The sequence below is a fragment of the Micropterus salmoides genome, unplaced genomic scaffold, assembly GCF_014851395.1.
Source record: "Micropterus salmoides isolate LMB-PRFRI ecotype aquatic unplaced genomic scaffold, ASM1485139v1 Ms_hic_scaffold_13, whole genome shotgun sequence".
Taxonomy (NCBI): domain Eukaryota; kingdom Metazoa; phylum Chordata; class Actinopteri; order Centrarchiformes; family Centrarchidae; genus Micropterus; species Micropterus salmoides.
The window spans coordinates 17,909,526-17,923,782 of NW_024040374.1; the positions used below are offsets into that span (position 1 = coordinate 17,909,526).

Here is a 14,257-nt window from a genome sequence, read left to right on the forward strand (position 1 = left end):
CATTTGATAATTTACTTTTTGTTTTCAGCCAGTGACATGACCATTGGCAAGATCTATGCCGCCATGATGATCATGGACTACTACAAGCAGAGCAAGGCCAAGAAGCTCCGACAGCAACTGGAAGAGCAGGTACCTTTTTTCATAATCATTCGTTTTATCTTCTCATAGTTGTTTAATTTTTTTTAGGTGTATTGTGACAAATGTTTGAGCAGCCATTGGTGTTCGTTATTTTTATTGCATGAATCTGTTTTCATTATTTTGCAATTTCAATTTTGCAAAGTTTATTTGTATTATTCTTTTTAAAGTAAAGGTTCTCAAATCAGAAGGAAAAATGACCCCTGTGTGTGTTATGCTTATCACTATTTTTATTATTACTCATGCATTAATTGTTGGTTGAGGTTGATCTATTTTGATTATTATTATTATGGATTAATCTACTGATAATTCTCTTCATTAATCAATAAAAAAATTCTGAAAACAATGAGAAATGTTGTCACAATTGCCCAGAGCCCAAAGTGACCTCTTCATAAGGCTTAACATAAACATTATATTTTTAAACTCTCTCACATGTTTTGAGTGTAAAAGTAAAGTAACCCGAACCTAAAGCTGTAAAATAAATGTAGGGAAGATTATTGAATATTACGCTTGATCCATGCACTACTGCAGCTGGGGGCTCTCCACAGCGCCATGCAACTTTCTAAATTCTTCCCTCTCACAGAGAAAAGAAAGGTCAGCAGCTGTTGATAATAATAATAATTATCATCAACAGCTTATTATAAGACAAACATGCCTGATACTTTCACAGTCAGCCCCAGGCCTATATGCTTGCATCTATTAAAGATTCAGCAGTAAGAATCGCAGCCTGAGGTACAAATACCTCTAATTTGTACTTAAGTTTAGTTACTGAACACCACTGATTAACAAACTGAAGAGACAGCATTATCATCCAAAATTTGATGTGAGCTGTATTACCAACTGGCCATCTACAATCATTTTATTGATTCTTTCAGTGACATTTTGCTGGAAATGTGCATGTTGTAATTCTAGGAAGTCTTCAAGGCCTGTTTTAATTTCCCATCTCCACCTGTGTGTTTGTCTCCCCATAGAAACATGCTCCTATGTTCCAGCGTATGGACGCCTCCTCTCTGCCTCAAGAAATCCTATGCAATGCCAAATCCCTTTCATTCCTCCGGCATAGTGCTGGATCTGCTCTGTAAATATTCAACTTAATTTATTGATATTGGTTTTTGGTTATTTATGCTGGTTGGAATATTTAAAAAAAAATTCTGTAGTCTCGAATCTGACCACTGACTTTTCAGTTCAATTACTTCATCGTCATCAAGAATGATAAACAAATGTATATGTGGGTATGTAATGCAGTTGGCCTTTCTGTGTCTGCGTGTGCACCTTCAGCACCAGAGGAGGTTTTGTGGCCCTCAGCCCCATCTCTCCACAAGAGATGTTCCTGCAGCCGCTGTCTCGCTCCAGGGAGGAGAAAGAGGATGAGGACGACGACTACCGTTCACCCTACCATCCATACCACCACCCACATCACCACCACCATCATTTACACACACTGGTAACCAACTACATGTACTGTAGTTTTGAGAAAACTAAGATATCTCCACATTTAACCTGCATTATTACAGTCACGTGAATTTGGTCAACCAAAAGTTCATTATTGGCAATAGCCACCTATTTTTCTACTGGACTGTTCTATTATTAACTATTCTAGTTTTACTACTACAAAAGAATAATACAATAATTCAAGAACTACATGCAACATCTGTACTGGGACAAATTGTTTATACATTAACTTTGTTGTTAAACCGTTATCAGATTATCGAGGCTCAGTCTCAGTAAAATGTCCTCAGTTTGATTCTTGCGATTTGGAAGGAAATAAAACATAAACATAGATAAAACCATTGCTTTTTGTTCTGTGGTATTTGTGTAGGTACCAGACGTTGTGGAGTATAACCGAGTGATACAGCAGGCCAGGCAGGACCCAACAGTTATTAAATCACCTCAGCGGACAGCATCTATCAGAGCGTCCTCCATGCCCAGACTGGCTGTTGATCCACAGGTAATGAAGATTAATCACCTTTATTCAAACCTATATTCGGTCCTTATAAATAAATAAAAATAAATAAAAAATAAACCATGTGTTAGAAAGTGTTTTAAAAACCAATAAACAATTAAAATTCACATGAGGTACATTAAGTATTCTTGTATTTGCCTACCTGCAATGGATTGAAACTATTTGTCTACACATGTTAAAACAGAGTTTGCTCAGCACATAATGTCTAACTATAACTACAGTATATAATCTTGAATTTATTTATGTGTTTGGTTATGAGAGAGTGTGTGTGTTTTTGCTGACTAGGTGTCATTCATGGTTACTAAAGTGATTCTTCCTCTGGTTGTTCGATGTGTCTGTAGCCCGGGATGTCAGCAGACAGTAAGCTGATGAAGCGCTCCTTCTCCACCATTGGAGACCAGTGTGTGAATGGCCTCTGGCAGGAACAACACTCTCTGGAGAGAATCAGTCCTGACGGCACATACATGCCTCGTCAAAGGAGCTACAGAGGTCAAATAATATATGTCGCATTACTGAAACACCTTCTTTAGTCTGATTCATATTCTTTAGTGTTTTATTCTGAAAATGTCAGTTTACCGTATCTGCTGCCACCCTGGAGGTGTTGTGCATGAATTTGGCTGCCTTTGAATCACAGTTGGCATTAACATCCAAATCAACACATTTTAGCTGTAAAAACAGGAAGAATTGAGTGAAAAGTTCTCATTATATACATACATTAACTTTATATTATATTTATATTTATGTTGAAATAACAACCAAAATGAAACAGCATGATTAACTGAAATTAGATTTTTTTTCTCCTAAAATACCTATTTGCACTGGTTGTTGACAGTTGGTTATGGAAATTACATTTATATTTATAACTGAAATCTACACCTCTTAGGTCCTAGAATCAACCACAGAGAAACAAGCACTCACGAGAGAGGGCGATCTAAGGAACGGCGCCACCTTCTGTCTCCTGATGTATCCCGCTGCAACTCTGAGGAGCGCAGCCGGGATCCATCATGTGAAAGGGGACAGTCCCGTTCGCCTAGCGAAGGACGCACACACACCTCACAGAGACAGGTAGGAGTACATCAAGGTAAATTACACACTAAAGCACCAGTGTCACCCTTGGTGACCCAAAGTTGTGCTGGTTTGTATCGTACAATTGAACAAGGGACCAGAAAACCAGCAGTAGTCAGTCTGTCCCGCAGGAGGATAACAGCTGAAACTGTGGCAGAAAACAGTCTCTTCTTCACTGTTGTGCTTGTGTTATTTGTAGGTGAACACATCAGGCAGCCCTGCCCATTCAGCCTCAGAGTCCAGTACTCCTCGTAATCGGCGGCAGCTACCACAGACACCCTCTCGCCCACGGCCATACATCTCCTACTCCCCTCTGGTCTGCCAAGCCCACACCTCTCCCACACCAGCAAGCTCCTCTGAGGGACCGACCCAGCCTCAGGACGGCCCTGGTGGTTCCAAGGAGACCTCGTGGAGGGCTGACAAGGAGGGAGGACCCTTGACTGCAAGTGAGGGGTCATCCGGAGGTCAGGTTTCAGGACTGAGCCACCCTTCCCCTCACCGCTACATCTCAGAGCCCTACCTCCCATTCCATGAGGACTTAAGCGGTGGAGAGGCAGGGGAGGGGCAGGACACCCTTACTTTTGAAACTGCCATTGCAACCAGCCTGGGACGGGCCAATGCCATAAGCTCCGCCCCTCAGCTCAGACACTCCTGGCAGGTTCCCAACGGGCATTTCCGGAAGCACTTGGGCCAGGCAAGTCCGGCTAGGGCTAGCGAGCTTCCAAGTGACACAGACGAGGATGACCGCTGCTAAAAGCCAGAGATGACGAGGATGCACAGAGCGATTGGGCACATTTGAGAAGGTCCACTTGGCACCACAAGGCTTTAGCTCCTATGTGGCTCTGAGAACTTGTATTCTCAGTACCAGTAGTGTAACAGGCAGGACTGATCTTCACTGCTATTTATCTGGATACTGATAAGTAGCAGTGCTGTCTGTTAGCAATGTGTTCTTGTGAGTGTGTTTGTTGTAGCTGGAGGAAGACTACATGTATGGACATGGGTGTGTTTATATGTGTGGATGTGGGTGTGTGTGTGTGTGTGTGTGTGTGCGCGCGCGCTCTCAATAGAGAAATTTGCCAAATTAAGTGAACAGCAGAGACCGGCTTAACTATAAGCAGATCACTGCAGGCAAACCCAAGTGTTGCCAAGCCTTCCCACACAAGTTAGTGTTTTGATTGTTATTTGAACAAAATATGGGGAGACATCGATCCAAGGTGTCCAAACCTCTGTGTGTTTTGTGTAGGTGAACATAGAGGTAGCATGTAAAAATGTAATACGATGAATGTATTTTAGCTTTTGGTTCTTATGTTGAGGTAATTTGAGAGGGTTGCTGTTAGTCTTTACTGTGCATGGGTGTAAGAGTAGCAATGAAACGGGTTGATTCAGCCGGATTTTGCCAGTTCATAACTGACAACCAGCCATTCCACACAGTTCCTGTTTACAACAAGAGTATCCACATCGTTCATGGGCATTATCCAGTCACCAATCAATGAATAGCCAATACAGGAAATCAAGTTCCAGACCTAAAGTGTCTAGTGATGGTTGAGTCATTTTTCTGTCTTTATGTAAAAACATTGACAGTGCACATTCAACTGGAGCAGCACAGTGCAGGTTTATTTTGGCTGTGTGGTGTGAAAAAGATGCTGAAAAAGATGTGAACAGATTACAAAAGAAGAGATGTTTTGTATCAGGATACTGGTCCATTGAATTTGTAATATATTAAATTCTGAAATCTTCTGGAAACGTGTTCATCGAGGGTTCCAAACGAAGACTTAGGAAGATCAGAAGGACTAGAATTGTCTCTTCACCCTACAGGTCAGTCAGCATGATATCAATGGACCAGTGGAGATTTCACACAGACACTGTTGTCTGCATCTGCTCTGCTCATGGACAACCATCTGTAGGACAGACAGCCTGCATGAAGGAAAATGGATGTCGATATCCACTGTCGATGTTGTGTCAGAAAGGTGACTAAAGCCATTTTCTTCATTTTCTTCTGGTATATATAGCCAGGGACGTGTCTTCTTCAGGATGTGTTGCCTTCTTTCACGTGGTGAAACAAAAAATATGACAAATTAATGTCCTTTTTACATGTGATGCAACATGAATGCTTTTCCAAAAGAGGAATCACAGAAACAGTATTGTTTGTCTGTATGTTAACTGCCACATTGTTTCTATCACACTAAAGCCTATGTTTTGGTCAGTAGAAACAAGCACTACGGTATTTTCTGTGCTCCAGAGTTATAGTAATTTTCCACATGCATGATCATGGTGACAATGACAAATGTGAAAGGGATGTGTCTTAGAGCTGCCTGATTGTTCTAATTTTAATGTATCCATAATATTAAATGGGAGTTAAAACCACTTTACCAACAGAGTAATTATAAAACAGCAGGCAGAGAAATGTTCATGCATTCCTTGTCACTATCTCTGAACACTCCGCAACTTTCGACCATTTGTTGTTCCCCCTTACTAAGATGTATATTTATATCATGTGCTGTTGTGTTAATGTAATATGTTGAGTTTGACATGTTTCTGAAATGTGAACACAGGACATATCTGGTTTGAGGATTCACAGGCCAGAAGAGGCCACACTTATCTGTTGGAGTCCCAAACAGAAAGTCCTGGGCTGAAAAATATGTATTTTAGCAGAGAAACTTCCTTTGAAGTGTGTCGACGGCAAGGCTCAATTTATACAGTACACAGGTTAGGTTAAGGTTTCAGCCTGTAGTTTGTAGGACCGTGTTTATCATACGTGCAGTGCAGCCTAGGACTTAACCTTGATGTCCCTCTCTGTACAGAACAGCCTAATCTGTGCCTGGGGAAACTCACCCAAAGAGTTCCCCATCAAGCCTGGATTTCATAGATAGAGAAGCTTTCTGGTAAATATGTAGAATAAACTGTACAAACTAAATCCATGTTTAATTTGTTGCACTGTTTATATTTTATTTGAATCATGATGCCTGTCTAAGACTTTAACAAAAGAAGTGTTTACATATCTGTTCAAAGGACCATTAAAGAGAGATCACTTGTCTTTTCTGTACTGGCTGATATTACTTTTAAATAATTAAGAATTGAACATATATAAAGTTCATGGTCAGCGCCTTAAAGGTCCTAATCAGAATCAGAATCAGAATCCGCTTTATTGCCAGGTATGTGTACACATACGAGGAATTCAACTCAGGATTATACATTGCTCACGATGTGCTTACTTGTACAAAAATACCATAATACAATAAGAAAATAATAAGAAAATAAAATCAGACACAAACTACAGTACAGACAACACTAACATACACACTATGAACAAAAAAATATAGACATATTGACAAACAGTGCAGTGATCAGAGTGCAAAGGATGCAAGAGTAAACTATTATTCTCATTATGTACATGTTGAAGGTGGATATGATATACAGGTACACATACGCATACATGCATACATGTACACATGTACACAGTGTGATGGAACATAGTGCAAAGGATGCTGGAAAAAATAAATAAGACCTATGACCTGAGGTAGGTGTATTGGTATACAGTATATACAATGACATAGTATGAACAGCACTGAAATAGAGAATGGTGAATAAATAAATAATAAGTGGAAACCAGTAAACAGGTGACTGATTAGAGACAGAGTTACTGGGTTATTGCACAGGAATTGTTCCTGACACCGTGAGTCAGAAATCAGCTGTTCATCAGAGTGATGGCTTGTGGGAAGAAACTGCTTCTGTGTCTGTTGGTTTTGGCGTACAGTGCTCTGTAGCGCCCTACCAGAGGGGAGAAGTTGGAACAGGTTGTGTCCAGGGTGAGATGGATCTGCAATGATGTTTCCTGCCCGTTTCCTGACTCTGGAAATGTATAAGTCCTGAATGGAGGGCAGGTTGGCACCGATGATTTTTTCTGCAGTCCTGACTGTCCGTTGTAGTCTGTCCTTGTTCTTTTTGGTGGCCGATCCAAATCAGACAGTGATGGAGGTGCAGAGAACAGACTGGATGATGGCTGTGTAGAACTGGATCAGCAGCTCCTTAGGCAGGTTGAGCTTCTTGAGCTGACGCAGGAAGTACACCCTCTGCTGGGCCTTCTTGATGATCGTGTCAGTGTTGGGCCCACTTCAGGTCCTGGGATATACAGTGGGTACGGAAAGTATTCAGACCCCTTCAATTTTTCACTCTTGTTTCATTGCAGCCAATTTCCAAAAATCAAAAAAAGTTCATTTTATTTCTCAGTGTACACTCAGCACCCCATCTTGACAGAAAAAAACAGAAATGTAGAAATTTTTGCAAATTAAAAAAGAAAAACTGAAATATCACATGGTCATAAGTATTCAGACCCTTTCCTCAGTATTTAGTAGAAGCACCCTTTTGATCTAATACAGCCATGAGTCGTTTGGGAAAGATGCAACAAGTTTTTCACATCTGGATTTGGGTATCCCTGCCATTCCTCCTTGCAGATCCTCTCCAGTTCTGTCAGGTTGGATGGTAAACGTTGGTGGACAGCCATTTTCAGGTCTCTCCAGAGATGCTCAATTGGGTTTAAGTCAGGGCTCTGGCTGGGCCATTCAGAACAGCCACGAGTTGTGTGAAGCCATCCTTCGTTATTTTAGCGGTGTGCTTAGGGTCATTGTCTTGTTGGAAGGTAAACCTTCGGCCCAGTCTGAGGTCCAGAGCACTCGGTAAAGGTTTTCGTCCAGGATATCCCTGTACTTGGCCACATTCATCTTTCCCTCGATTGCAACCAGTCGTCCTGTCCCTGCAGCTGAAAAACACCCCCACAGCATGATGCTGCCACCACCATGCTTCACTGTTGAGACTGTATTGGACAGGTGATGAGCAGTGCCTGGTTTTCTCCACACATACCGCTTAGAATTAAGGCCAAAAAGTTCTATCTTGGTCTCATCAGACCAGAGGATCTTATTTATCACCATCTTGGAGTCCTTCAGGCGTTTTTTAGCAAACTCCATGCGGGCTTTCATGTGTCTTGCACTGAGGAGAGGCTTCCGTCGGGCCACTCTGCCATAAAGCCCCGACTGGTGGATTGCTGCAGTGATGGTTGACTTACTACAACTTTCTCCCATCTCCCGACTGCATCTCTGGAGCTCAGCCACAGTGACCTTTGGGTTCTTTACCTCTGTCACCAAGGCTCTTCTCCCCGATAGCTCAGTTTGGCCGGACGGCCATCTAGGAAGGGTTTGGTCGTCCCAAACGTCTTCCATTTGAGGATTATGGAGGCCACTGTGCTCTTAGGAACCTTAAGTGCAGCAGAAATTTTTTTGTAACCTTGGCCAGATCTGTGCCTTGCCACGATTCTGTCTCTGAGCTCTTCAGGCAGTTCCTTTGACCTCATGATTCTCATTTGCTCTGACATGCACTGTGAGCTGTAAGGTCTTATATAGACAGGTGTGTGGCTTTCCTAAACAAGTCCAATCAGTATAATCAAACACAGCTGGACTCAAATGAAGGTGTAGAACCATCTCAAGGATGATCAGAAGAAATAGACAGCACCTGAGTTAAATATGAGTGTCACGGCAAAGGGTCTGAATACTTCTGACCATGTGATATTTCAGTTTTTCTTTTTTAATAAATTTGCAAAAATTTCTACATTTCTGTTTTTTCTGTCAAGATGGGGTGCTGAGTGTACATTACTGAGAAATAAAATGAACTTTTTTGATTTTGGAAAATGGCTGCAATGAAACAAAGAGTGAAAAATTGAAAGGGGTCTGAATACTTTCCGTACCCACTGTAGTGGATCCCAGAAACCTGAAGGATTCCACAGCAGACACAGGGCTGTGGGTATGGTGATGGGGGGCAGAATGGGGGGGCTCCTCCTGAAGTCCACAATCATCTCCACAGTTTTGAGCGTGTTAAGCTCAAGGTTGTTCTGGCCGCACCAGAGAGCCAGCTGATCAACCTCCCCTCTGTAGGCCGTCTCATCACCGTCCCGGATGAGGCCGATGACCGTTGTGTCCGTCAGCGAATTCAGGAGTTTGACAGATGGGTCTCCTGTGGTGCAGTCGTTGGTGTAGAGGGAGAAGAGCAGGGGGGAGAGCACACACCCCTGGGGGGCACCAGTGCTAATAGTTTCCCAGCCTCACCTGCTGACTCCTGTCAGTCAGGAAGTCTGTGATCCTGACAGGTGGAGGCTGGCACAGTGAGCTGGGTGAGTTTGGTGCTGAGGATGTCCGGGATGATGGTGTTGAACCGAGCTAAAGTCCACGAACAGGATCCTTGCATATGTCCCTGGAGTGCCGAGGTGTTGCAGGATGTGATGCTAATTATATTAAGCTAATTTTCAGGTTCATACTTTTGTGGGTTTATTATAAAATGTTTTGTAATGTTCAAAAAACACATTATTTCTTATACTGTCCGTTCTTCAGCACCTCTATTCACTCTATCTTAGCTACTGTCTCATGAAGGCCCCCTCCCTAAAAGCCCACTTTCTTCCGATTGGCAAACTTCTGGAAGCCTGCCGAGGGACAGGATCTAGCTGGCACAGCGCTGAATCGTGTGAGTTAGGTCTGGCTATGCTCCTATTTATGAAAAAAATAACCCTCTGGATATCATTACCCATCCTGTGATAGCTGATACTTATCAGTAGCTAGCGGTTACCGTTGTGTTAGCAAACAGTAAAGCTATCTGTCCATCACGAAACTCTGTAAATCGCAGAGAGTTGAGGCAAAGCAGATACAGGACATCAGAGGGAAAACCAGAAAATATTTTCTTTTATAACTTTAAAAGCACTTTCTGCGAGACATACTGAACTACCTCCAGCTCAAGCTCAGTGTTGAAAAACCCAAAATGAGAGGATGTCTTTAGACACACCGGGGACACACATTTATGTTGAAAAGACATGAAAAAGTGCATTTTGCATAGTATGTGGCCTTTAAACTCCTGGGCCACCAGGATCGGAATACTGTATGCTTAGCAATAGCAATGTCTAAAGTTGTTGAAATGTGTTATCTTGTATGCTATATGCTTATACTAAATGACATCCTAAGCGGCATAATGGCCTTTAGAAAGTCAATACCAACATGTGTACTCCAAAACATTAAAAAAACAAAAGACAAAATATTTTAAACCCTGTCAAGAAACCATTAGTCCAATGGCTCCCCCGGAAAGTGTGTTTTTACGTGTTTTTGTGAGTGTTTCACATATATTCTAGTTTGTTGTTGAGAGATCAGAACAGTTCATCAGTGTGTTTGTGAGAAGACATGCCAGGTAGACCCAGCCCTCAGGCAGCTGAGATGTTCTTCCAGCGTCAGTTATTTCTCTGCCCTCTACTGAGGGCATGATGCCGAGCTCATCTCTGATCTCAGTTCGCTGAGTTCTAGCCTATTTGCTTATGGTGAAACCTGACACTGTCTCAGGAAGTGAGCACACCCCAGCTCCATCCTAAAGCAAATGATTATGGGTGGGCTAGAAGACATGTAGACACATGCAGGCATGTAAGGTAAGCAACCTTAGGAAGAGGTACATTTCTGATGCTTGTGTGTGGCGAAAAAAAATGTTGCTCAGATTTAATTTATTTTTATTTTGATGTGAATTCAGTTTTTTGACAGCAGTCTAAAAGCAGTAATATACAGGGGAACATTGAGCAACTCTGATGAGAAACTGTGCCTCTTTGTTAGTATGTTATTATTATCACCACATAAGAACAAGTTGTGTCTTGTTACTGAGACCATAACTCATCCACTTCAGTCAAAAATGTAAAATTTCCAGTATTCTGCTGAGTGAATGACAGGTCAGAAATGGCATCTGGCTGTTAATGTCAATGTTATGTTTACTTATTAACCACATGCCACTTCTGGTCAAAAATCAATTGCAACATGATCAGTCAGTAGCATCAGGTTGATATGAGTGCTGCATTTGTTTTGATTACTGCAGAAAGTAATAAATTTGTCACCTTCATTTACAACTTTGTAATTCCAATTCAATAAGTCCATGTAGAAAAACATTTAATCCTATTGTGGTTTGTCCATATGAGGTGTTAAACATCCTTCCCCATTCTCCACAGACAGTTGCAATAAGTTGCAAAAGCCCAAAGTCAAAAGTGAAAACAGTCTGTCCAGAGGTGTCTAGTCTAGCTGTCTAACAGACCTCATCTTCTCTAAGGCCCCATCCACACTACTCCGTTTTAGTTTACAAACGGAGAATTAAAACGAATACGATCTCTGTCCACACCAGCGTTTTAGCTGCGTTTTGGAGTTGATCTCCGTCTACATTAAAACGACTGAAAACGCACATCTATTGGCTGTTCAGGTACACTAAACATGAAGCAGATTGTCTCTTCCTGGTTACAGAAGATTTGGTGAAAGAAAAAATAAATACAGACGAAGAAGTTATTTTTTTGCATGCACCAATAAGGAGTTACTGAATTTAACACAGGAGTGTGGCGGCGGAAAACAGACTGGGGAGTCGTTGCAAAGTAAATACAGCGACATGCACAGTACATGTGTAAGCAGATAAGTGTTATTTGCACCTGTATATAATATTTTAATATAAATACCATGTCAAAAACCCGGTCAAGACCCAATCAGAGAGCCGAGCGTGAGCGGCTGCGTCATCGTTTCTGAAGTCCTCTGTTTTGGCCCGTCTTCACTAAAACGGCCTCCGGAGTTTTGAAACGCAGAACAGGGTCGGCAGCGTTTCTAAACCTCCGATTTAGGTCTTAGTTTTTGCCGTCTGGACGGGAGGTGCAAACGTAGCAAAAGGTCTCCGTTTTAATTCGGAAACGCAGTAGTGTGGATGGGGCCTAAAGCTTACTGGCTTGTTTAAGGAAGAACACAGATCATACATGATCTGATAAGATTTTATGTTCATCTGCTCATTCTATTTTTAATGTATATTTAATAAAGTTAGCCTATTTACTAATAATTAACTTGTATTTGTCACTCAACAAAATTATGCCAGTTAGTTTCATTTTATAATAATAATAATAATAAGTCTTGTGTTTCCAGAAGTGGATCTATTGCAGCTCTTGGACATGCAATCAGCCACTAATTACAATGGCTCAACAACAGAAGAGGATGGCCGAGGATGTCCAGCATATCAAGTTGGACAAAATGCCACAATGTTCCTACCAGCAGCTACAGTATTCAGCTCTCTGTTGAGTCACGTCCACAACACAACCAGACCTCTCAACAGGAAGCTGTGTCATCTAAGGCCCACTCAGCCACTCCACATCACACAAAACCCAAACTAGTCTAAGTTTCTATCAACATCTATATCTACTAAAGACAATGTCAGTATCGTTATTCATAGTACAGTGTCCAACAGTTAAGGAACTAAGTGGCTTCAGACAAGAAAATACTTACTGGGCAGGATATCATTTTTTGTAATATTTGTGTAATATGTTGTAAGATTTCCAATTCATGTCACAGCGGATGTAGGGTTGAGCAGGTTGGAGGACCCAAAACACAGTACACAGATGAGGTTCAGTTCAGAAACGTTTATTTAAACACAAAGCGAGCTCACTTACTACAGAGTGGCTGAGTCCATAATCCAAAATAAGGTGATCCACTAGAAACTCCAAAATCCACAAAACGCAGGGAAACAGGATGACACAACAATACAGAGCAAGGCAGGCACACACTACAACACACTGCAATGACCAGACATCAACTGAACAGAAACTGCAAACATTTAACACCAGGGACTGATGAGCAGGCGGAGAGGAATCAGGAACCAGAAGTGAGAGGAATCAGGACTAACGAGACAGGCAGAGAGACAAGCAGGCAGGCAGATTACTAGGGGAACAGACAGAACACATGTTACAAAATACCAGACAAGAATCTAACTTCAGACAATAACAGAGACCAACTATAACACAGGGATCATAACAGACAAAACCTAAACGAGAACACTAGAACACAGAATACAGAGCAGACTAAACTAAACTAATGCAGACAAAGAACTATAAGTAAATACTAAGACATGAACTAAGGCACAGGACTAGGAACAAAGACATGGAACCAAAACACAGACTAAATAACAGATACTGAACTGACCAAACAATAAACTCAGAGAACTAAACTCAACAGAACAGATGACAGCACTATAATGCAGATGCAAAACCAACCTTAATATCAAAAACCAAAACCCAAAAACAGAGAAACAAGACTCAAAATACAGCACACAGAGAACTCAGGACAGGATCGTGACCATTTAAACACTAACTCTGCAATGTTTGTACTGTAAATCAAACTAAATGTGGTTTTCTTTAACCCACTACACATTTATTGACAAAAAAAGAAAAGACAACACAAATTAGCATAAACAATGAACTAAGTAGTGACAAGTCAAACAGATTGCTGCATCATGTACTACAAAAGATGATTTTTCATTTTCATGGACAAGGTCACACATGACTGCAGCGAACTTGTTTATCTAGGATAGTTTTTCTTTCCGTGATGTGTAGGTTGAAAGGATTTAGCGCAGGGCTTTGATGTTAAACTTGACCTTGACTGTTTACACACACAGTGTACTAATGCCGTCTGAATCTGTCAGCTTTGTGATAAAGTTTACATTCAAATGTGAAGTGTCTCTCTGTGAGGAAAGTCTTTAGACTCTCTTTGACACACCATGGGTTTAAAATCTATACTGTCTACTCGTCTCACAACTGTCCTTGTCCATTGAATGATTAAGTTAAAATGTCCCTGTGAGCACATGTGTGAGTGTGTGTGGGAGAGTGTGGATGTGTACATTTACTAGTTAATGTGCTAACATTTACATGACAGTTTTCCAGATGAGCTGAGTGTGGTGATACGTCTTCGTCTGGGTCAACGGCGGTCAGAGGAGATGACGCTATTGGCTGTTTTTGGGCAGGACGGGGATGAGCTTTTTCAACTCACGGTCATCGGTGCCTTGGAATAACACTATGAGTGAGAACACTCCACAGACAAACACATAATGATCCACAAACAAACATCCACTACTGAATGTGTAATAGGAAAAATCTGTATCTATGTAGGGTTTTAGTAAGTGTATTCAGTTGTCTTCAGCTTTATCAACTCCTGTTGAACAGTAGGATTTATAAAAGGTGTGGCATGTTTTCCAAAAAGATACCAAAGACTTTAATGATGAAACCAAATGTCCAAG

At 41.4% G+C, this 14,257-nt stretch overlaps 1 protein-coding gene across 5 annotated transcripts in view; it reads left to right on the forward strand.

The window, feature by feature from the left end:
* The window catches only part of LOC119900716 (voltage-dependent R-type calcium channel subunit alpha-1E), a 114,073-nt gene extending 107,876 nt beyond the window's left edge, over positions 1-6,197 (forward strand). For 4 of the 5 annotated variants that reach the window (XM_038715906.1, XM_038715907.1, XM_038715908.1 and 1 more), the window contains 7 exons: positions 29-129; positions 1,107-1,213; positions 1,414-1,579; positions 1,955-2,083; positions 2,440-2,587; positions 2,982-3,163; positions 3,363-6,197. In XM_038715906.1, coding sequence (XP_038571834.1) covers positions 29-129; positions 1,107-1,213; positions 1,414-1,579; positions 1,955-2,083; positions 2,440-2,587; positions 2,982-3,163; positions 3,363-3,917 — 1,388 coding nt within the window. In that variant the 3' untranslated portion in view covers positions 3,918-6,197. The remainder of the gene's footprint in view (positions 1-28; positions 130-1,106; positions 1,214-1,413; positions 1,580-1,954; positions 2,084-2,439; positions 2,588-2,981; positions 3,164-3,362) is intronic. The other variant, XM_038715904.1, reaches the window with a different exon arrangement.
* Positions 6,198-14,257: the final 8,060 nt, after the last annotated feature.